Source organism: Canis aureus, chromosome 29 (genome assembly GCF_053574225.1).
Source record: "Canis aureus isolate CA01 chromosome 29, VMU_Caureus_v.1.0, whole genome shotgun sequence".
NCBI classification, from domain to species: Eukaryota; Metazoa; Chordata; class Mammalia; order Carnivora; family Canidae; genus Canis; species Canis aureus.
Window position 1 is genome coordinate 40,057,571 of NC_135639.1, and position 22,430 is coordinate 40,080,000.

General features: G+C 50.0%; 1 protein-coding gene and 1 long non-coding RNA gene across 2 annotated transcripts in view; one reads left to right on the plus strand and one right to left on the minus strand.

Moving 5' to 3' along the window:
• Positions 1 to 22,430, plus strand: part of DRGX (dorsal root ganglia homeobox) — a 32,326-nt gene that overhangs the window by 8,551 nt on the left and 1,345 nt on the right. The window contains exons 5-6 of the mRNA XM_077877053.1: positions 35 to 147; positions 21,544 to 22,430. The exon at positions 21,544 to 22,430 is cut by the window's right edge and continues 1,345 nt beyond it. Coding sequence (XP_077733179.1) covers positions 35 to 147; positions 21,544 to 21,809 — 379 coding nt within the window. The 3' untranslated portion in view covers positions 21,810 to 22,430. The remainder of the gene's footprint in view (positions 1 to 34; positions 148 to 21,543) is intronic.
• LOC144300877 (uncharacterized) lies at positions 12,119 to 15,808 on the minus strand. Its single transcript, XR_013367621.1, has 3 exons — positions 15,647 to 15,808; positions 14,868 to 15,266; positions 12,119 to 12,696 (listed from the first exon to the last, which is right to left on the minus strand). It is a non-coding gene; the product is annotated as an uncharacterized LOC144300877 (long non-coding RNA).

Below are 22,430 nucleotides of genomic sequence, written 5' to 3' on the forward strand. Positions count from 1 at the left end.
CTGGGACTCAATGTGATTTTCTTTTCTCTAGCAGCCTGGGGAGAACTGTGGGTCCGACGGGACCTTTCTTTCCTTCTTGCTTGCCGGGGACCCTCCTGAATACAGCCACATATGCCCAGGCCCTGTCACATGTTGCTTCCCTGAAAGGTAAGATTTGTATCCTTTGGCTGGCAGGGTGGGGCTGGGGTTATGCTGGCTTGGCATTGTTTCCACGGGGTCGTGGAGGTTGGCTGGCCACTCTGTTTTCCCAGTCCCACCCATCAGCCTTACACCTTGGGCTGGTGCAGCACCGTCTCTCCTGTCCATCACAGCCAGGGTCATGAACAGCATCTGTTCCCCCACATGCTATCTTGTTTGATTTCTACATGGCCTGAGATGATAGGCGTTACTGCATCAGATGGGGGATTGTCTGAGAGGCAGTTGTTTCACAGGGGACCATTCTGGGTTCACAGGTTGCTTTTTCTCATTGGTGACAGTCTTGGGTGTTAACCTGAAGCTCCTGGCTGAGCCTTGATGGCGATTGTCCCAGGTCCCTCTCTGTGTGTGCAGCGTGCCCACCCGCCTCCCTGGGGACTGCTGATGTCAGAGGTCTGAACCATTAGGACTGGTGATTTTCCAGGATTGGCTCTCTTCTTAATAACAGCTCTTGTTGTCTGATGTTTTGTCAGGCCCAGAGAGAGGAACTCCCTGGGGACTTCTGGGGCATCCCCACTGGATGAACATGCCCATCCACTGTCTCTCAATTCCTCCTCCTCCTGTGATGAGGCCAGGCAGCTGTGCCGGCCCAGAGTGGGGCTGGGTGTCACGGTGGGTCTGGGGCAGTGACGGTTAGTGCTATTCTTGGGGCTTCTCTGTCACAAGAGGTCAGGGAGGGGGACGTACGGGTGTAGGCTGTAGACTTTCTCCTGATGATAGACAATGGGAGAGTCCCCTCCTAGAGACTGCCCTGTTTGTTCTGCATTAGGATCTGGGGTCTCCTGCCCTTGAGGGGACCCTCTCCAGCTGGTAAGTCAGACACACACGCACACAAACACGCACACAGAGTGGCAATCTGCAATGCAAATGTGGTTTCTGGAGGCTGAATGAGGACATGAAAGAACTTCCCTGGGTAGTCTCCAGAAGGGAGAGAAAGGCATTTTAGGCATAGGAAACAGCATGTGCAGAGTGCCAGGAGAGGGGAGGAGAACCAGATGTGTTTTGAGAATGGTTGGTATGGTGGGTGCCCATGGGAGAGTGCGCAGAGATAATGTGGAGGTGCCTGGCAGAGCCAAAGCTTGAAGGCCCTGAAAGCCATGCTCCTGGGTTTGGATTTTCTATTGTAGGGGGTGGGGCTGGAGGCCCAGAGCCACTTCTGAGTAGTCCAGGTTATTGGGCAAATCCCCTCACTTAGATAGCTGGCATGCGTGGATGAGGCTCACCTCTGTCCAGCTCTAGGCCCCGTGCCCTTCCTAATGCCTCCTTCCACTCCAGGGCCCCGGGGGCTCCAGAGGCCATGGAGAGCCCCCACAGAGGGGCCTTGGAACAGGATACAGTAGGCTGATAGGGCACTACAGAGGTGCAGTCCCAATTGGAAGGGGCTTCTGGAAGGAGATTACCAGTGGAACTTGGGTATCATTTAAGGAGCTGGTCTGGCAGAGGAGCAGTCCCATGTCTGTCTGCCAAATCCTCTCTGCTTTGGTGGGGGCCGGCTCAGCTCTCGAGAGTAACCATCTCTTTTATAAATATTCTTTGCTCGCCTCACTCCAGCCTCATGTGTTATAGGTGATTGCTGTGTCTCAACTATGGCAACCATGGCTGGGCTCCCTGGCCAGCCAAGGTGGGGCCCTGGCAGAGGCCTGTGGTGGCTCAGGGAAGGGAGAGAAGGCCAGGCTGCTGAGCAGGGAGAGCAGGACAGTGTCTGCCACTGGGAGGTCCAGGGCAGTGGTGAGAGGGAGATGGAGCTAAGGCTTCTGTCATCTGAGTTAGGACCCAAGGCAGAGGCAGGGGCTAGTGGGAGGGACTGGTAAAGGTAAATCTCTCACCTCCTTCTTCCTTTACTGGTATGTACCCCTCTCCAGCCCTTCCCTAAACTTTTCAGGCTGGGCTCTGACCTTGGGGCCCTTTTTGTGTCTGCCTCATTAGAAACAGACTTTCCAGGGCTCCTGGGTGGCTCAGCAGTTGAGTGTCTGCCTTCAGCTCAGGGTGTGATCCTGGGGTCCTGGGATCACATTGGGCTCCATGCATGGAGCCTGCTTCTCCCTCTGCCTACGTCTCTGCCTCTCTCTCTGTGACTGTCATGAATAAATAAATAAAATCTTAAAAAAAAAAAAAAAGAAACAGAACTTTCCTTTGATGCTGCCCTTGTTAAGGGGGTTACTGGGGGTGGAGCTTGGGATGTGCAAGTGCTGGCACAGGTGACAGAAGTCACAGTGTGTTCACCACACCAAGGAACATCTTTGTGTGTCATGGTGGCATGTGTTTGGGCAGCCTGTGCATCCCCATGGGAAGTCCCTCCTGACTGCGGCCGTGTGCTGGGGCAGGTGACATGCTCTGGTGACAAGCAGTCAGTGAGCGAGGTATGTGTAGGCATTGTCTTCACCAGACACCAATGAACTCTTGCCCACTTTCCTTGAGGTATATAGCCCTTGTGTCTTTATGTCATTTTCATAGTTTTTTTTTTTTAAGATTTTATTTTATTCATGAGAGACAGAGAGAGAGGCAGAGACACAGGCAGAGGGAGAAGCAGGCTTCCCGCAGGGAGCCTGATGCAGGACTTGATCCCAGGACCCCAGGATCATGACCTGAGCCAAAGGTAGATGCTCAACCCCTGAGCCACCCAGGTGTACCAACATTTTCATAGTTTTGAGAAAGGCATGGGGAGAAGAGACATTTCTCCACTGCCAGAGACAGGTATTTGAGGAGCATGTTAAGGGGCATTTTCAAATTTAGGCTGGGCATAGGTGGGACTGGGGGTGGGATTGGGGAGTGTTTGCCCACTCAGGGGTCAGTGGCTGCTCAGGCCAGCTCATTGTGGCCAAGTGGATATGTGGACATGACATTGCCAGAACTATTGAAATTCCTGGAGAAGTTGGAAATCTTTCAAATTTTTATTTGAGCTATTCCAATCTTTTACATGTGATCTCCAAGGCACATCATTGGTCAGAGCCATCCATGGCCTGCCATTTTGCTCCGAGATAACAGCTAGTATTGGATTGGGGATCTTTGCTCTCTAAATGTGCCCATCCCCATGTGGTGGCATGTCTGAGAGTGAGGTGTTCTGAGCTAGAAGTCTCTGAATCAGCTGGTCAGAGCTTCTTGGCTCTAGTCTAGGTGGCCTCAGCCTTCCCTGGAGGTGTGCTTGGGGCACCCGGCCTTGGCCTCAGGACCTGGGTAACAAGTATGTACCCACAAGTCGGCTTCTAGATACTGTGGGGTTCGACCTCTGCTTGCTTTGTGGAACACTTGTTAAGTGGTTTGGAGAGAGGACAGCTTTTGACTTCTTGCCCGACTTCCAATGGCCTGACTCAGGGCTAGGACTTCTGGGCTTTGACCAAGACTCTTTTACCTTAGTGCACCCCCACAGGGGACTGGGCAAGCAATGTTGGCAGAGCTAGTGGCCTGAGCTACGCTTCCCAGAGGGTACTGGCCAACCTGGGGACTGCCTCACCTAAGTGGGAGGAGCTTCTTGCCTGTTGGTGCTAGAAGGCACCTGTCTGGACTTCTCAGCCCATGCCTCTTGTCACAAGTGAGAAATTGAGGCTCAGAGAGGGGAAGTCACTGGCTCACACATGGCTTCTTCAGCTACATCTCCCATTTGGGGTCTGGGCTGCCCTCCACAGGATCCTGATGTGCCCTTTCCTCTAGACACCACATATTCATTCATTCCTCTAGATGGTCACGTGTTGGTAGGACCTTAGACCCCTACTCTCCTTTTCCCTAGCAAGTGAATCCACTGGGTGTGAGCCCTGGGGAGGGGTCTAGACAAACCCAAGACTGTCTGAGACCAGGACCATTGTGAGCTGAGCACCACAGCCCCTTCCAGCCCAGAGATCCCAACCCACTTCTCCAGGCCTGTGGCAACTTGCAAATAATCCAGAAGAAAGAAATCAAATTCAGTGTCGGCTCCCAGACTCGAGCAGTGCTCGTGTCTCCTTCTCCAGGCCCTGGGGTCCTAGTGGGAACATATGGCCCTGGGCTGAAGACAGTAAGTATCTCTGGTAGGCCACCGAGGTTCTGGCCCAACCCTAGACAGCACCAGGGTGCCCTTCCCCTGAGACTCCAGCCATGCAGCTCCTGACCAGGGCCTGAGGATCTAAGCCAATGCTGCCCTGTGCTGCAGCCAACAGCTGGCCAGCATGAGAAGGAAGGGCAGGATCAGTTCCCCCAGGGGGCACACAGAGCACCTCCCCTACTAGTCCCAGAGCTGACTGCCCGGAGAGCATTATATATAGTTGCAAGGTGAAGGACTCTGAGTTGGGGGTCCTGATCTTTTGGTTTCAGGCACTGTTATGACAGATGTGAAGTCCTTGCCTGGGAAATGTTAAGAGAGCCTCCAGGGGTGTTTGTGGGAGAGCTTGGGGGATGTGGAGGTACAGTTTGCTTAGTTCCTTGAGGGCTGTATGTCCTTGAATGTAGTGTTATGGCTATTCACTTGCCTGGAAATTTTTTGACTTTGAATGTGTTCTGAAACCAGGAGCGCTGTTGGAATACTGGCTGTCAGCTCCTTGAGCAGGCTACACAGGGGGAAGGGACAGGGCAAGCAGGGACATGAGATGTAGAGGACATGGGCTCTGGGAGCCCCCACAACACTGGGCTCCCACAATATAGAGCTGTGAGTGAGGTGGATGGGTGGAGCCCTAGAAGCTCTGTGGCTGTGGCCCAGAGCATGCCAGCAGATGTAGACTCCACTTCTTTTGTCTTAGGATTATGGTGGGGAAGCGGCCCAGGAAATATGAAGGAGAGCAGGTTTGCTGAGCTCTGGCACAGACTGAGAAGTCAGTAGCAAACTCTAGAACGTGGTTTTCTTAGGAAATTAGAGGGAATAATTTTCATTCCTTGGGGAAATGTGGAAAGCTGGGGTCTGGGGTTTGGAAGCAGCTAGAGAGTTGGGGAAAACAAGACCAGACAATATTTGTCCAGTATTTGGACAATCTACACAGCTCGGAACTGCCTGGGCCGTGAAGCTCGGCTCGATGGTTCTGCTTCAGACCAGGGAGCGAGTGCAGAGACTCTCTAGCGCTTGGCCCTCTGCCGCAGCACCATCATCCCGGCCCCAGGGTTTGGTCAGGGAAGCTAAGACACAGCTCCAGGGCTGGAGTACTGAGGATGCCCATCCAGCAGGCTCCTTGTTGAGAGTGGCTGAGGTAGTGTGTGCACGTGTGTGTGTGTGTGTGTGTGTGTGTGTGTGTGTGGCTGTGTCTGGATAGATCAGCAGGGCTACTCAGGCAGTAGGGAGCCAGGGAAGAGTGGGGGTTAGGCTGGCACCCTTGAAGGGCAGGAGGTCATGACCCCTCTGGGGTGGTGGGTCAAGCAGAGTGCCCATATGTGGGAGTGGGAGTGTGGCCCACTAGCCTCCAGGCTGTGCCCATCAGGGAGTGGGGCAGCTGGCTGCCTCAGGCCGGGGAAACTGCCCCCTGGGGATAGAGCTATGTAATTGAAAATCAGGCACTTGTGGGGGTTTCCTCCTTTAATTATCCTTTAATTATCAAGCAGCCGACCAGGACAATGGCCTCAAGCAAGTGGCCTGCCTGGTGTGAGTCCTCATCCTTCTGTTTGTTCTCTAGCTATGTAAACCTGGAGAACGGTACTGGCAGTCTCTACTTCTGCTCCTCATCGGTAGGATGGGGATCTAGATCCTAGGACTGAAGTCATAGAACTGAATGGGGAGCACATGAGCTAGAACATCGGAGGCTCTTGGAACAGTGTGTGGTCCATGAGAGGTGCTCTGTAAATACCGTCGTTATTCACCAGATCCCTCGGTTCTCTTCTCCAAGTCCCTGGGTCCCGCTCACCTTCAAAGGAGCCAGTGAAATGTCTGTGTCTCCAGATGTCTCCCATTTTTCTCAACTTTATTGCAGCTGTGACTTATCTTTTCCTTGTACCCTTTATTGTTCCAAATTCGGCAGTGGGTTCCTTTGCCCCTGGTAGGGTTTCCTGGGCAGGGCCCCTCTTCCTTCCCTGGGACTTCATGGGCAGTGATGTTTTGTACTTTGGGATGGTTGGAGAGGACCCATCTTGGCTGGGCATGCAGTTATAGTGTGTTTCCTTATTGAGTATTCTCAAATAAAAAGGCAGCAGAATCCTATCCCATGCAGGGAGGGTGTGCATCACAGTAATGGGTGTCCAGAGAAAAAGCCTTTGCAACACGAAGAATTTTCCTGCACTGTCTTAATGGCCAGCCTTGTGTTCACAATTCATTAATGCAGAGGATGTTATTAATGGCTGAGGGAGGCGCTTGGGTTTGTTCCGGGGAAGTGCTGGCCACAGGACGAGCGCAATGGGGGCAGGAGAGCCACAGTCAGCGGAGGCCCCCTCTCTCTGGTGCACTTAGCCTGGTTGCCTCTAACCTGTGATTCGGAGATCTGGGTGTGAGGTGGAAACTAATTACAGCTGCCCTGGGAGAGCTTTCTTAATTGAGGCCACGCTCACGCTGGGGGATCACAGTCAGTCTCCTGCTCTAGAGGAAGCATCCGGGCCAGCATTCCCAAACTGGAGGGGCCAGGGAGGAGTGGTGGGTAGCCTTTAGGGCAAGGAGGGAATGGGGGCGGCTCAGTCCCTGGGGTCATGCCTGAGGTCGGGGAACAGTAGCAAAGCAAGGGAAAGAGGTCTGACCTCTTCTGACCTTCCCTCCCCTCCCATTGCTTCCTGGGGAGCTGACGTGGGATCCCAGGTTGGAGGGGCTGGAGGCAGACAGCCTGCTCCCACCCCCTCCACAGATCTGTGAGGCCTGAGGAAGTGTTATGTGCCAGGCACTTGCTCAGCGTTGGCATGCAGTAGGTGCTCAACAGCTGCTACCAATTGGAGTAGCAGTCCTGGTCCTGTGCCATCTGTGTGAGGACGGAGCAGGGGGAGGCGAGAGGCAGGGTGTCCAGTGCTGGGGCAGGGTCTGGTCACATCCTTCCAGAGAACAAAGGCCCCTTAGGTAGTCAAGAATGTACCCTCCCTGCTTCACACTGGCCTTGGCCTTGGGCTCAGGCCAAGATAAAGTGTCCAGATCTGGGAGTGCAATGCCTTTATTGTCCAATAAACATCTGCCCACCAAGGCTAAACTCTGAGCTGGAGGCAGCCTCTTCTTTTTCCAGCAATTCCCCTCCATTCCTCTTTAATCACCTTTTCCGAGATGCCTGGGTGGTACAGTGGTTGAGTGTCTGCCTTCCGCTCAGGGTGTGATCCTGGGATCCCGGATGAGTCCTACATCGGGCTCCTTGCAGGGGGCCTGCTTCTCCCTCTGCCTGTGTTTCTCTCTGCCTCTCTCTCTCTGTGTCTCTCTGAATAAATACATAAAATCTTTTAAAATCACCTTTTCCTTTGTGTTGTGGCTTAAAAAAATCACGTTAAAAACATTAAAAATTGTTTAATTCTGAAATATATATTTATTAGAAAAATTCATAAAACATGCATCTGGAGTTTAGTGACCCATTTTAAGCAGCTATGTAACCACCCTCTAGGACTTTGCCTGCATCCCAGGAGCTCCCCAGTCCTGGGCCCCTCTCTCTTCCTAAATGAGAGCACTGCTGACTTTTATGGTGACCTAGCTTTGCCAACGACCTAAGCAGACGTTCTGAAACACTGTTCTTTAGACTGGACTTTTTTGAACTTTACATAGAAATGAAATCATACAGTACAGATTCTTTGTGTCTGCTTCTTTGGCTGAGCATTGTGTTTGGGAGATTTATTCATGTAATTAGGTTCAGTGGTAGATTCTTTACGATATGTGTATGATTAGGCCATCTGCAGATAAAGACAGCTGGTCTCTTCCTTTTGAATCCTTTTGCTTTTCATCTCTTTTTCTTGTTTTTCTTGTTGGTGCCAGCCAGAACCCCGAGCACAGTACTGTATAGACATGGTGACAACGGGCATCCTTGCCTTATTCTAGTTCTTTCATAGCACCTTTACTGATATAATTCACACACCATACCATTCATCCACTGAAGTGTACGGCTCAATGATTTTTAGTATCTTCGGTGAGTTGTGCAACCATCACTATGATCCACATCAGAATGTCTTCATCACCCTGGACCCATTAGCCATCACTTCTTGCTGCTCCCAGGGCCCCAGCCTCAGGGCACTATGAATCTTGCTGTCTCTATAGGTTGTGAACACTTTTGCTCTTGCTACAGTGGACTTATTATACGAATGGAATCATATGATATGTGTTTTTGGTGGCCAACTCTGGCCTATTCTTGATCTCAGGGTTTCACAGTCATGTTTGTCATCTTTTTGTTTTGTTTTGTTTTAGATATTCTTTATCAAAAAAGATATTTGCATCTTGGTTTTCTATGGGTTTTATTTTAATTACTATTTTAAAAAATCATGAATATGAATGAATGCTGAATTTCACTGAATACTTTTTCTGCTGCTGTTGAGGTGATCACATGATTTGTCTTCCTCAATGTATTAATACCGTAAGTTACATTGATTGATTTTTTAATGTTAATCCAACTGTGCATTCCTGGAATAAACCCAAATTAGATGTGACATGTCATCCTTCTTATAAAGAGCGGATTCAGTTTGCTAGTTCTTTGTTCAGGGGTTTCTGCATCTATGATCATGAGGAAATTGGCTTGTGATTTCCTTAGAATTTCCATTCCAGGTGTTAGTATTGTTTTACTTTACTGCCAAACTGAGTATAATAAAAGCAGCAGTAGTACTGCCCAGCTATTTTATTATCTATCCTGGTTCCCAGGACTGGCTGGGCTCAGCCAGGCAGTTCTGTTGCTGCTTTTGCCTGGGCTCTCTTATGAGGTTACAGTCAGATGGCCGCTGGGGCTGGTATGTACAACATGGTGGCACCTCCTTGTCTGGAGTCTTGGCAGGGATGCTAGGAGCCCAGGAGCTCCCTTTTCTCTCTCCCCATGGTGAGCTTGGGTTGGGATTGAATGGTGGTTGATTCCCAGGAGTGGAAAGGCAGAATATGCCAGGCTTTCTTAATGCTTAATCCACAACAGGCACAGTGTTACTTCTGGATGCATTTTATTGATTTAAGCTGGTCCTAGAGCCAATCGAGGCTTGAGTGGAGGGGACTGCTCACAGGTGTGAATGCTAGAAGCTCAATTCATTGAAGGCCCTCTTCAGAGGCTGAGTGACACAGATGCCGAGGATACTCTGACATCATGATTTGAGTTGAGGTGTTTGTCTTTGAACCTACCTTGTTTCCTAGTGGTCTGACTACAAGCCCTTTAAGGGTGCTGGCATATCTGACTCACCTCTAGGGCCTTCCAAGCCACTCAGCCTCAGCCCCAAATACAGAGTCTGATGCAGAGTAAATGGTAGTGAGGTTTGGGTAAACAAGGAAAGAAGGTCATGCTGCTCTGAGTGTGAGAGACTGGCCTCACTTGGGAGACTCCAGTTTACTGGTCCTACCCTGCAGTGCTGGCCACCTGTTGCACCCCACAAACAATAGGACCCTCTTGTGCTTAATTCAGTACCATTGAGTACCCCACTTTGTCAGGCCTGAACCTCTCTGGTGATGAATCAGACACATCCCAACCTTAAGGGATTCACAAGTCATGGGTGGGCTTGGAGAGATAGTCAACAAAGAATTCTATCTCATGTGACATAGTCATGTGTTCCTATAGAGGCCAATAAGGGCAGGCAAAGTGTTGGGGAAGTCCTGAGGAGGGAGGACATTTCTCCCCATAGGACTAAGGAAGCCTTTCCAGAGGAGATGTTTCATTTGGGCTTGAAGGGAGCATAGGAGTTACCCAGTGGGTAAGAGGACTCCAGGTAAGAGAACAGCATGAGCAAAAAGGCATTGAGGCAAGCAGGCCTAGTATGTTGAGGAAAGAGAAAAGCATGAGGTTGGATGGCGCCACATTCCCGGGAGAGGATGGCATAACCTCAAGGTGAGCCCAAGTTCTGGATTCAGACTTCCCATGGCCCAGAACCATTTCCCTCTTGTCATAGGGTCAACTTAGGGAAGACACCAGTCTTCTCTTCACCTGTGACATGAGGATCATGATGGCCATACCCAATATTGCTTGTGGTCAGTACAATATGTATCCGTGCCTGGCACATCCAAACGTCCAGTATGTGCTGGCAATAATTGTTAGAGTTCTGCTGATGGGGTTGGGAGGTCACTTGGTATCTAATTAGGGCTTAATTTTGGACCTCTGGGGCAGAAAGTCTTACTTCCTGCAGGTATTTGCTCCTCAATGGGAGAGCCTCTCAGCCTGCAAGGCACATTTTATGAGGTCTGAGGTATGGGCAGATCCAGGAAAGTAGCAGCCCTTCAGGGGCCTTTGGCTTGTTTGTAAAGGTGTAGGTATTTGGGGAGCAGGGAACCCGATGGGGCAGAAGGTAGTCACTGCTTATGGGGAAAGTGACTGGGTCAGCCCTAGCCTTCTCCATGACTACTTGATGTCAGGAAGACAGGGGAGAGAATCCCAACACTTAAGATTTGTAAGGAATCTTCTTAATGAGTGGGTTCACATTCCAAGATATAGTGGGGAAACTGAGGCCTAGAGAGGGGCTGGGACTGCCCAAGGTCATGTAGTACATCTGTCAGAAGCAGGACAAGTCAGAGACCCAGGTGTCCCATCGTCCAGCCGCCCACACCCTGTATTGATTCTGTTTCCTTTACAGGCACCTGCTGTCATTCTCTGGCTTTAAAAACTGCAACTCACTTTCCAGAAGCCATTTCCTATGGGTGCTGATGGGTTTGCCCTTCCTGCTAATCAATGGGGCCCTGGAGTGCAGGGAGCTGAGCAGAAGGTTTCTGGCTTGTGCCCAGAGGCAGCGGGAGAAGCAGCCTGCCTGTCCAGAGTTTTGGCTGCCACTCGAAGGAGGGTGGGCAGTGCTAACTGGCACCGGGCTGCCCAGAACGCATGTCCCTGCTGCTCCTCTGGTTGTGCCAGGGTCCTTGGATCTGGGTGTTGTCATTATTTGTTTGCCCCTTCGAAGACATCCAAGCAGAAAGGAGACCCTGGTGCTGGCTCTGAGACTGTCATGGCACAAGGAATGTTTGGCTGGGCTGCCTCCCATCAAGGAGCATTTGCTGAACAAATGAGCGGCTGTCATTTGATAGTAGGTGTACAAGTGGTAGGTGGAGTTCAGACAGGGGTGGGATCTAGCATCAAGTCTAGCAGAATAACCTGACAAATTAACCTGGGGATTTTGACATTAATCAGATGGAGCAACTTTGCCGTGAGCCCTATTTCTCTCCATGAGGTACTGAGGAAGCTTAGAACCTGGGGGAGGGTGACTCTGAGGACCTAGAGAGAATGCCAGCTCAGTCAGGAAGGAGAGACTCTCCCTCCCTTTCTGCCTTCCTCATATATTCACAAATATTCAATGTTTACTTTCAAATGGGACATTTCAGTACTGGCAGCAGAAGTATAGGGGTGAGAGGGGTGAAGGCGCTAATGGTACGTTTGGAAGGTGCACTGGGTACAAAAATAAGCACAATTCATGGTAAAAGGCAACATAAACCATAAGATGGAGACAAAAAGAAAGCACATCAGGGGTTCTGAGGTAGAAGACATTTGGGTAGGAATTTGACTTGATGCACTTGATTATTGGTGAGTACCCGAAGCCACAGCATCTAAGAATCTGTGCTTACATATGGTGGGCACTTACCAACACCCCACTCAGACAATCCTATGAATAACAAGGGGCTGGTCTTAGGAATCACAAAATAGAAACGATCTATCTATCAAAAAACAGGAACTATGTGTGTTAAAGATCTCATAAATCCACTTATTCATTTCCTTGTTCAAATCTGTTACCCTTAACCTGAACTTTCAATAAGAAATCAGTGTGCATGAGCTTTGCTTGTCACCAAAATTATAGTTCACATGCCTTTATGATGAAAATGTGCTATTGGCAGAGATGGGATAGAGCTAACTTAATTTTTCCTGTCAGTCTCTGTAGTAGATCAATTAAACTGCCAAGGAGATCAAATATTTCAGACTGTATTTATTACATTAAGTATTTATGTTCAGGCCAAGCCTTTAAAGCATGATGTCATATAGGAATGTTGGCCGATTAGATCAATTCAGCAGAATTTGCTGTAACTTAATGGAAATCTAATTGTGTGTTTTAATTTAGTGTCCAGGAGGTAGTATGTTCTCCAAACAAAACCACTTTCAGGCTTCATTTAGGGGCCAGATGGCTCTTGCACAGACGTTGGTGATGGCACACGTTGGTAGGGCCGCAAGGAAGAGGTTGTGTTGTTTTAGGGGGTTTGACTGCTGGTGGGTTGGTCATACCTCGCGCAAAGGGACTCGCTGACCTTGAACCTCACAGAACAGGAGATGGGCCGAGGGCTCCTGGTGGGTTTTCCATGCTATTTTGTCCACCTCATGTTCATTGGTTAGTGTAGGCTGAGGCCACTCACAGTTTTGGAGTGTTAGCTGAATGCTGAGGACATGGCCCTTCTTCCTTGGCTGTATCAGTGGGGCTCTGTTCTAAAGGAGAGTATCTGTTCTCATCATCTGAATGGAAGAAGACTGGAAATCACAAGTCACCAAAAGGACACCATTTTCATGACAGTAACACCTGGTCAATATAGAAAGGGTGGAAAATACAATAAAACACAAAGAAAATTGTAAAAGTCACTCAGAACCTTAGTACCCAGAATCAACCACTATGAATATTTAGTATTAGTACATTTGTTTTCTTCCCATCTGTAAACGTATATCTCTAATGAATTTATATATTTTATAACTTAGAAATTAAAAATTTTAAGCCAAAAAGTTTAAATTTATCGATATTTTCTACTAATAAATTTTTATATGTATTTTAACTGATGCCACGTGGATATGGCACATGGTTGTACATATATGTGTGCATATATGTACTATGTGTATATACATATGTATTATGCATACATGGATCTGTATGTACAGCACATACCTACATGTACCAAAGTGGGATCATATTGACTCACTTATTTCTCAACAGAGAGAGAGAGAGAGAGAGAGAGAGAGAGGCAGAGACACAGGCGGAGGGAGAAGCAGGCTCCACGCAGGTAGCCTGAAGTGGGACTCGATCCCGGGACTCCAGGGTCATGCCCTGGGCTGAAGGTGGTGCTAAACCTCTGAGCCACCTGGGGATCCCCCCTACTTTTTTTTTTTTAAGATTTTATTTATTTATTAATGAGAGACATAGAGAGAGGTATAGACACAGGCAGAGGGAGAAGCAGGATCCCTGCGAGGAGCCTGATGTGGGACTCGATCCCAGGACCCTGGGATCACGCCCTGAGCCAAAGGGAGATGCTCAATCGCTGAGTCACCCAGGTGTCCCTCTCAACCTACTTTGAAAACTTAATATTTCATTATTATATGTCATCATAGTTTTTTCACAGCACTAAGTATGCTTCTATAATATAATTCTGTCATAGCTTTCGTGTGTTCTCCGTGGGTGACTATAACTTATTCAGTCAGTTCCCTGTTATTGGGCCATGAGGTTGGTCACATTGTTACCATTTGCCACACTAGATTGACTTACTCTGTAGTTAATTTAATTTTTAGCCCGTTCATGATTTATAGGTTTTTGCTAGATTAAAAAAATAGGAAAAAAAACCCCTAGAGCCCCAACTCTGGAAATCTAGTAATTAAAAAGATGACATTTATTTTTATTATTTTTTAAAGATTTTATTTATTTGACAGAGAGAGAGAGAGGGAGAGAGAGAGAGAACACAAGTAGGCAGAGAGGCAGGCCGAGGCAGAGGGAGAAGCAGGCTCTGGGCAGGGAGCTTGATGCAGGGCTCGATCCCAGGACCCCAGGATCATGACCTGAGGCGAAGGCAGATGCTTAACTGACTGAGCCACCCAGGCATGCCCCAAAAGAGGACACTTTTAAAGTTTGTTTGTCTTACTCCCCAAAATTCTGTTGGCAGAATTAGCTATTTTAGTTTGTGGTCTGATAGGAAAGGCTCAGCTGAGGAAGCAGGCCAGGGTGGCAGCAGGGTGGCAGTCGGGCATGGGGGACAGGCACCGAACTGGCGGCTGCTCCTGCTCCCGGGCTGTGGGCTGTGGGCTGTGGGCTGTGGCAGAGCTCCCGGCTCGTCCTGGGTGTCCTGGAGGACAGGGGCTGCTCACAGGGCCAGCTCTTCAGCTGGTGGCTGACATGAATTGGAACAAGTTGGTGATTGGAACAAGTTGTGGGTTGTGACTTAGAATCACCCTTTAATTTCTATGGGGTTATGGAAATAGTAACTGTTTGAGGCCTTAGTGCTGGGTGTGCCATGGAATGTCTCACAGAGGTGCTTGTCTCACTGCCCCCCACAGACAAGGAGCCCGAGGTGTGGAAAGATGGAGAGAGACCCCTGTGCCCGGTGAGCGGTGGGGCTGGGGGTCACACGTCAAAACCCTCTTTCCTCCACCTCAGAGGCAAGCTGCATCCGCTTTTCAGGCCTCAGAGACCCCCTGTTGTTGTTCTCACTTTATGGAACCTTGATAATGGGTGACTCGATTTGGGGGTAGACTTTTTTCTCGAGGGTCTTTGTTACCTTCCTGATGTAATAAAGGGGGGTGCTCGGGCTGGCTCAGTGTCTCCCCATCACTAACAGTCACAGGCTGGGGCAGTTATCTTAGCATACGTGCTGCCGAAGCGAGCACTGCTGGGGCGGTTATCAAACAACTTTCAGACATCATCTCTTTGAGACAGTCCCTGCTGTGGGCCAGGGGTGTCAGGCCATCCTGGGGTGTGCTGCTTTCCTTGCTTACCCCGTACCAAATGGCTCCAGGTTACTGTGCATTCTGAGTCTTTTGGCTGTCGTAAATTTTTGTGTCTTTTCTCAATATTAGCCATCAATGAGTCTGCCATTAGCAGGCACATTTCTCTCTAGTGGGTGGTAGTCTTTGAAACTGAATGATTTATGTTAGAAGTGCACTTGAAAGAATCTCTAAGTACTTTGGTGAGATCCTTGAGTCTGGCTTTTCAGAGCAAAGCACATATGCTTTGGGATCTGGGATTTTAGCTGGTAACTACTGGTCCATCTGCCATCCGGAGCACTACACAGGTGGAGCTCTGTGGTGTCACTTCTGGTTTTCAGTCAGGGTCCGGGTTGCCGAAGCTGTTCGGGCAAGGAGGCCTTGGGGAAATCTGGCCATGCTATCGGTACTCTGGAATCATGAAGAAATCGGAGTTAGTTTTATGAGACTCTTATTTGTGGAAATAATATTTTTCTTTGTTAAAAAAGGGTTATAGGAGTTAAGAGCAATGCTGGTAGTAAGTTCTAACACCATCAATTGAAATTTTGAAAATGCGGTAAGGTTGGAAGAACGCAACTTTATAATTCACATCCCATTCTAAAACCACTTTTTTTATGCTGAAAGGGAGTTAAATAAAGCCCTTTCTCACTCAGTAGCCCATGTGCATGGTTCTCTAATGTTCCTTCAAGGGGGCTTCTGGGTATGATGACCAGGAACCTAGGAAGCCCTCTGCAAATGCACAGCATGTGATGGTAAAGAAAGAAAAACTCCTTTTTTTTTTTTTTTCATACTTTTATCCATTGCTTCTGTTTCATTCCTGGCACGAGAGAGATAGAGATAGTTATCTTGTGCCCACTGTGCCCTGGGGTCAGCCCAGCTAAATAGTTTCATTTTTTACTTCACCCTCCTCCCTTCCTTCTCTCCTCCCCTCTCCCCTCCCTCAAGTCTGATGGTCTGACCATGACAGAGGGCAGAAAGAATTTATCCTCCTTTTCCCCGTAGGTTCCTCTGCTAAGGCAGCCCACAGCCTACGACGTTGCAGTGAGCTTACTGTGAGGTCATATTGACCACATGCTCCCCTGAGCCACAACCCCCTGTGTAGGGTTGGATCCTTGGGCACACATCAGAGACTCTATACCTTTCCCTGATAAATATTAGCATGTTAGATTTGTCTCCTTGTTTGCTTTTGATCTTGTCTGTTGTACAGATTGCTCTCTGGCTTGCCCATATGTGCATTCTGAATTGGCACATCTTCCATGTTCTCATCCAAGTAAGGGCAGGGCAAAGCGTGACTCCCAGTGGTTCCTCTGTCAGCACTCCTCGATGTGGCTGTTTGGACGGGTATGAGTCCACCTATAAGCATCAACCCCCTTTGAAGGATGCTTTAGCTACTCTTCAGACTTGAGGTGTAGATGAGGAAAAGAGGGTGACATCTCTCAGGGGCTGTGCACCAAAGAATCTTGTTGACCTGGGACCATCTCTCAGGTCACCTGCTGCCTTACAGTGGAAATGCCCACCCAACGGGCATGGTGCAGAGCATGGGGCAGAGGCCTGGCTCAAGGGAGGTGTACAAACCATGCATTGCTTCCTTAGCCAAAGACACAACTGGCAGGGTGGGTTGAATGCTTTAGCCCATGGATGTGAGGTGGTATGTAGCTGAGTGGGGGGTGCTTATCCTGAGGGACTTTGGAGGTTCTCACCCATTGGAAGAGCCATACAGGAGTCTCAACAGCCATGGGCAGTCCTCATGATCCTGATGACCTTGACCTGAACTCTTACAGTTTTATTTATAAGAATTTATTTTACCTTATTTTATTTTTAATTGTGATAAAATATGTAGAAGGTAAAATTGATCATCTTAACTCCTTCTAAGTATATAGTTCAAAAGGATTCAATATGTTCCTCTTGTGGGGCAACCATCACCACCTTCCAGCTCCAGAATTTTTTTCATCTTCCAAAATTGAAGCTCTGCCCACTGAGCAAGAATGTCCTACTTTCACCTGCCCCAGCCCCTGACAGCCACTGTTCTATGTCTCTATGAATATGCCCATCTAGGCATCTCACGTAAATGGAACCACGCAATAATTGCCTTCTTGTGACTGGCTTGTTCACTTAGCATAACATCCTGGAGGTTCATCCATATCGTAGATGTGCCAGAGTTTCCTTCCTTTTAAAGACTCAACAGTTTTCTTTCGTGTGCATAGTCCTGACAGTGCTAACTAACCAGAGTGTCCCAGAGTCGTCGTGTTCCTGGTCATCAGTTTCCCCATCCCTCCAATGTCGGGGGTGAACTAGATCATGTGCACAGACTTTGCTCCCTCCTGCAGCCTTGGTTTTGGGAGCTAATGTGTTTCTTTTACTCTTGAATCTGGGTTTTGAGGGCCAGGAGTGTAGTTATTGGTGGCTTTCTTGGGAGCCCACCTGCTGTGGATGTGACTGTGCAGGTGTAGGCTGTGGATCCTAGGGAAAGAGGCTCTGTTTTGTCCAAGCGGCACTTCTCCATCCTGCAGGTGGCCTATTCATCACTGAGTCACAGACCTTTTAGTTCCCTGCTTGACGCTTACATTGGAACAAAGCCTCACCACTGGAGGCAAGAATCAGCCTGACCAAGTTGAGCCTGCCTTTCTTGGGCTGGTCTGACAGGGGCAGGCTGCCCAGGGCAGATCCTGAGAACTGTGGTCCCTCCCAGGTCCCTGACAGGCCAAAGGTCCAGGCAAGCTCCCCTCAGACTTTTAGTACCTGCCCCGCTCAGGCTGCCCAGCCTCTCCCAGTCCCTCCTCAAATGTACCTCTTTTTAACATTCATTTTAAAATTAAAATTGTGTTTCTGATTTTTTAAAGATTTTATTTATTTATTCATTCATGAGAAACACACAGAGAGAGAGATTGAGGCAGAGACACAGGCAGAGGGAGAAGCAGGATCCCTGCAGGGAGCCCAGTGTGAGACTCGATCCCAGGACCACGCCCTGAGCCAAAGGCAGACACTCAACCACTGAGCCACCCAGGTGTCCCTGTGTTTTTGATTTTTAAATCACACTAGTTGTAGAAAAGCGAGAAAAATTCTAAATAGATGAAAATGTCCAGTATTCCTACTGCTTAGGGCCTTCACCGTTCTTCATATGTGGTCTCCTCAAACATATGCTCCCTTTGGGAGCATGCTGGAGGGGGTCCCAGTCCTTGGATGGCACTGGCACTGTCCCAGCATGTCCATGGCACCGGCACTGTCCCAGCAGAGCCTGCAGCTCCCTACCGAGCTGTGACTGGTGTCTGTATGTGGCTGTGTTGAATGAGGGCCAGTGGGAGAAGTGGACTCGGGATCTGACCCAGCATAACTTTCTGCATGTTCCCTGCTTCCAGAAATGGCACGAGGTTAGCAGCCCACCAGGGGTGTGGGGCTGTGACATGGGCTCTCAGAATTCCCTGTGTAAAGTTGGCATTTGTGATTTGTCCCTGCATATTGACCCTCAGTCAGAATTGAGGTGGGAGGCCACAGTTGTGTTTTAACCCCTATTACAGCGCCGGAGCACTGAAACACCATCAGAAATTTCTGGTCCCACCTAAACAGTAAACTGGCAGACTTGGGCCAGTTACTCCTGGAGCTCAGTTTCCTTACCTGGAGAGTGGGGATGAGTAATGCACACCCCCTCGGGGTGGCCAGGATGGTGACAAGGGGCCACTGTGGGTGCTGGTAAAGGTGAGCTTCCCTTTGTCTCTGAGCAGGCTTGGAAAGGAAGAGAGACATCCAGATGTGCTTGAGGAGAGAGGAAGGTGCCCTGCCCTGGCATGGAGACCCGTGTCCCCAGGAAGGGAGGTGGGAATATCCCAGTGGATGCTGCTGGGGCTGTCTCGTGAGGGCTGATCTTATAAGTGGGCGCTGGGGCCAGTGGCTCTCCTCGCCTGCCTGCCTTCCTCCGTATATACTTCCCAAGGGCCCAGCCTGTTTCAGGCACTGTGCCAGGTATTGGGGACAGAGGGGTGAATAAGATAGGAAGATACTTGACCTCTTGGGAGTCTTCAGTCTCTTGGGGGGGGGGTCGGGTGGAGGGAGACAGACCACAAACAAGTCAACAACCTGTCAGCAATCCCCTACCATTGTGGCCGATGCTCTGGAGATTTGAGCAGAGTGGAATGTAGCCAAGGAGCCAACTTTGGATGGGGAGGTCTTGAAGGACCCCCGAGGAGGTGATGATCTAAAGGAACCCTAAAGAGAGAGAGAGGTGTGAGGAGAACATTCCAAGGCAGAGTGTGGGGCTCTTCACCCACAGACCGAGCCTGGGGAAGGGTCCAAGCTGGGGAAGAATGTGCCTTCTTTTCAGACAGAGGGACACAATGCTTGAGGAGCAGGCCCCCTGCCTGGTGAGGTCCAGCTTGGCCACTTGCTATTCACTCCCAATCTCCTCATCTGCAAAAAGGGAACTCTGAGCAATACAGCTCCATGTAGGCTCTGCTGTGATGCTCTGTGAGCCTGTGGAAGCATCCTGGCCAGCACATGGGAAGGAGAGTGCAGTGTGAGCCTGATCATGCAAGAGCTTAGCGGCTTAAAAGGAATTTGAATTCACGTGACAAAGGGATTTTGGTCCCTTGGTATACCCAGTCTCCAGTGCTGCTTCCTCCAAAGCTGATGAGCACTTTCAGAAAGAGGTGAAGGACTGGCTTAGTGGTCCCCTTCCTGTCAGAAGGGGAGAAAGATCGGCTCATCCACGTGGGTCCAGGGGCTGTGGCTGACCCAGGTCTCAGGCCTTAGGGAAAGGCACTAAGTCCCAACTGTCCTTGGCAGGGCCAAGGTGGTCCATCTCCTGCTCCCCTGGTGGGCTCTGGCTCTGGAGTTGGCCCAGGATGACTGGGTGGGGAGGGGTGTGGAGGCTGCTGGGATGTGCATCTCCTGCAGGGATCACAAATGCAGGTCCATTGCTTGTTCTGTCTTGGGAGCTCAGAAAGTCTCTCAAAGCATGTCATGCCGACAGCTGAGTTTATCCACCTGGTCTGGGTGTGAAATCTGTGACTCTTGCCCCCAGACCTTCCTGTGATAGGCAGCTGGAACCCATGGGTGTCCCTCAAGGACAGGGGTGGTACCAGGACTGCTGAGTACTGTTTACTTCTCCCCTCAGAGCTCAGATGGGAACAGGACCACAGGATTCCATGGTCAGACTCTCCCCATCCTCCTCCACATTCACACACACACACACACACACACACACACACACACACACACCATTCTTTGTTTGCTCCCATCTTAGGAATGGCAGCTCCATTCATGTGGGTGCTCAGGCCCAAGCCTAGGTATCATGTGTGAATCCTTCCTTTCCATCACCTTCCTTGTGGTCCATGAGTGGTCCGTGCAAGCTATACCCTTCCCCATAAACTGGAATCTGGCCACCCCTCACCTCCTGCTCTCTAGCCATGTTGTGCCAGGCCACTCTCCCTAGGACTGCTCTACCCCACTGGCCTTCCCACCTGTCCCCGATGTAGGTAAGCTTGTGACACACTCTACTCCAACCTACTGAGGCTTCCTTGTATTGAATTCTGCTCAGGCTGCTGGGCAGCCTGGACTTGATGGCCTTGATCCATCTGCTCCATCTCTCCCCTGTAATCTTTGGCTTCCATCAGTCAGAACACCCTGCTGCTCCCTGAACAGGTGACTTCTCTTCCGATGTCCATGCCTTTGCATTGCTCTCCTCCTTGGCTGCATGCTCTTTCTAGACGTTCATGTGGCTGCCACTCTGACGAGTTGTGCTCAGGTCTCTGCTGAGCATTGTGTTCCATTCGTGTTTTCTGGAGCACATATTACTGTCTACCTTTGTAGCAGCAACTCAAGGGCTCCAGTATACCTTTCCCCTAGAACTGTACTCCGTGAGGTTGGGTCCTGCTGCCTTATTCCTGCTGATTGTCACTAGGGTGTAGAACAGGGCTGGGTGCTCATGGGATAGTCGTTGAATAAATGCACAGTTGAGGATGACCCATGAAGAGGGACTTTCCTCAAATTGAGCCTGCAGAGGGGTGGCTCACAGCATTCCTGGGCTGGTTTATGTACTGCTGGCCAGCATGCTTGGGGCCAGGCACTTGCTCCCAAGCCCCACTCCATACATGGGACCTATGCAAAGTGCTTTCCCAACTGATTGCTTCAGAGGTTCTTAAACCTCATTTCACCATGCCCTGAGGGTCTCAGTTAATTCTTCATGACTCTCTTGGGCCATAAGAAATACCCAAAAGTTTTGTTCATTAAATGGTTAGGTTCAAGCCACTCAATAAGTAGTAATGTCCTGACGACTTAGTAGCTGTCTGAAAAATGGCTGGGTTCCCTTCATCTTCAGAGGTTGAAAATGTCCCTGCAGCATCCCTGTGAGTTGTCACGGGGGCTTTGGCATGTAGTCCGGTGAGTGTGGGATTTCTTTCCTGGATCCTCATAACCATCCTCTGAGGTAAGTATTAGTATCAGTAAGTATCAGGCCACCCAGCTGGTGGGTGAGGGAAGCAGAATGGGTGAGGTCTCCCCTGTGCTCTGAGAATTCCTTGGGCTAACAGCTGGATCTCTTGTGCTGTGCATCTTTGGGGTCCTGAGCCCCTGTCCTGTCACCTCTCCTATATGGGTCCTGAACCAAACAGAATCAGTCGGCCCCTTACCCTTACCTCGTGTCCCGGTAGACAGAATGTGGGCAGTGATGGCAGCCTGTTGCTTTTCCTCTTTTCAGGGGGCCCTCTGTGCTCTTGCTGTGTCCCGGACCCCATGGGGCTGTCGTTCCTTCCCACCTACGGCTGCCAGAGCAACCGCACAGCCAGCGTGGCTGCCCTGCGCATGAAGGCTCGGGAGCATTCGGAGGCCGTCCTGCAGTCGGCCAACCTCCTGCCCTCTGCCAGCAGCAGCCCCAACCCCACGGCCAAGCCGGCGCCCCCTGATGGAAGCCAGGACAAGAATCCTTCTGCCAAGGAACAGAGCGTGGGGGAGAAGAGCGTATGAGGGTCCTCAGTGAGCGTCCAGGCCCGAGGCGCCTTCCCCTTTCCCCTGCTTCTCCCAGCCTCAGCCCCTGTGGAAGACTCTCCTAAAAGCAAAGGGAAGCCTGCAGCCCAGGGTCTCTCTTGGACTCGGGAAAAGAGGTAGACCCACAGCTCTCCTGGCATCCGGAGAGTGCCTCTGGAGTCCTACCGGTGGGGCCGTGTTGTCCTGGCTTCTTTGTTGACAAGTCCAGATGAAACTCATGGGCACCAGAGCCCACTGTGTGGTGAGACCCCTGGGGTTTTCACCTGGTCCCAGAAGTCTTGGAGGGAAGAAGAGTTGCTCACCCCCTCACCTTTCTGTCCCTTTCCTGGGCTGCTTTTGTAGGTCTTACCAACCCAAAGAACTGGTGTGGGTCATCCTTGAGAGATGCTCAGGGCTGAATCTTGTGCTTTGAATGAAGTAGGACTATGCCCGTTACATTAAGAGCCAGGAAACTGGTGTAATCCCAACTAAGTTTTACTGCCCTCCGCTAAGACTAGCAGCAATGCTCCCTCCCCTTTCTCTTGTTGGAAGACATTGGTTGTAGGCTGGGTTAGATTAGATGGTGAGAAGATGTAGGGTGAGGAGGGGCTGGCACAGCCT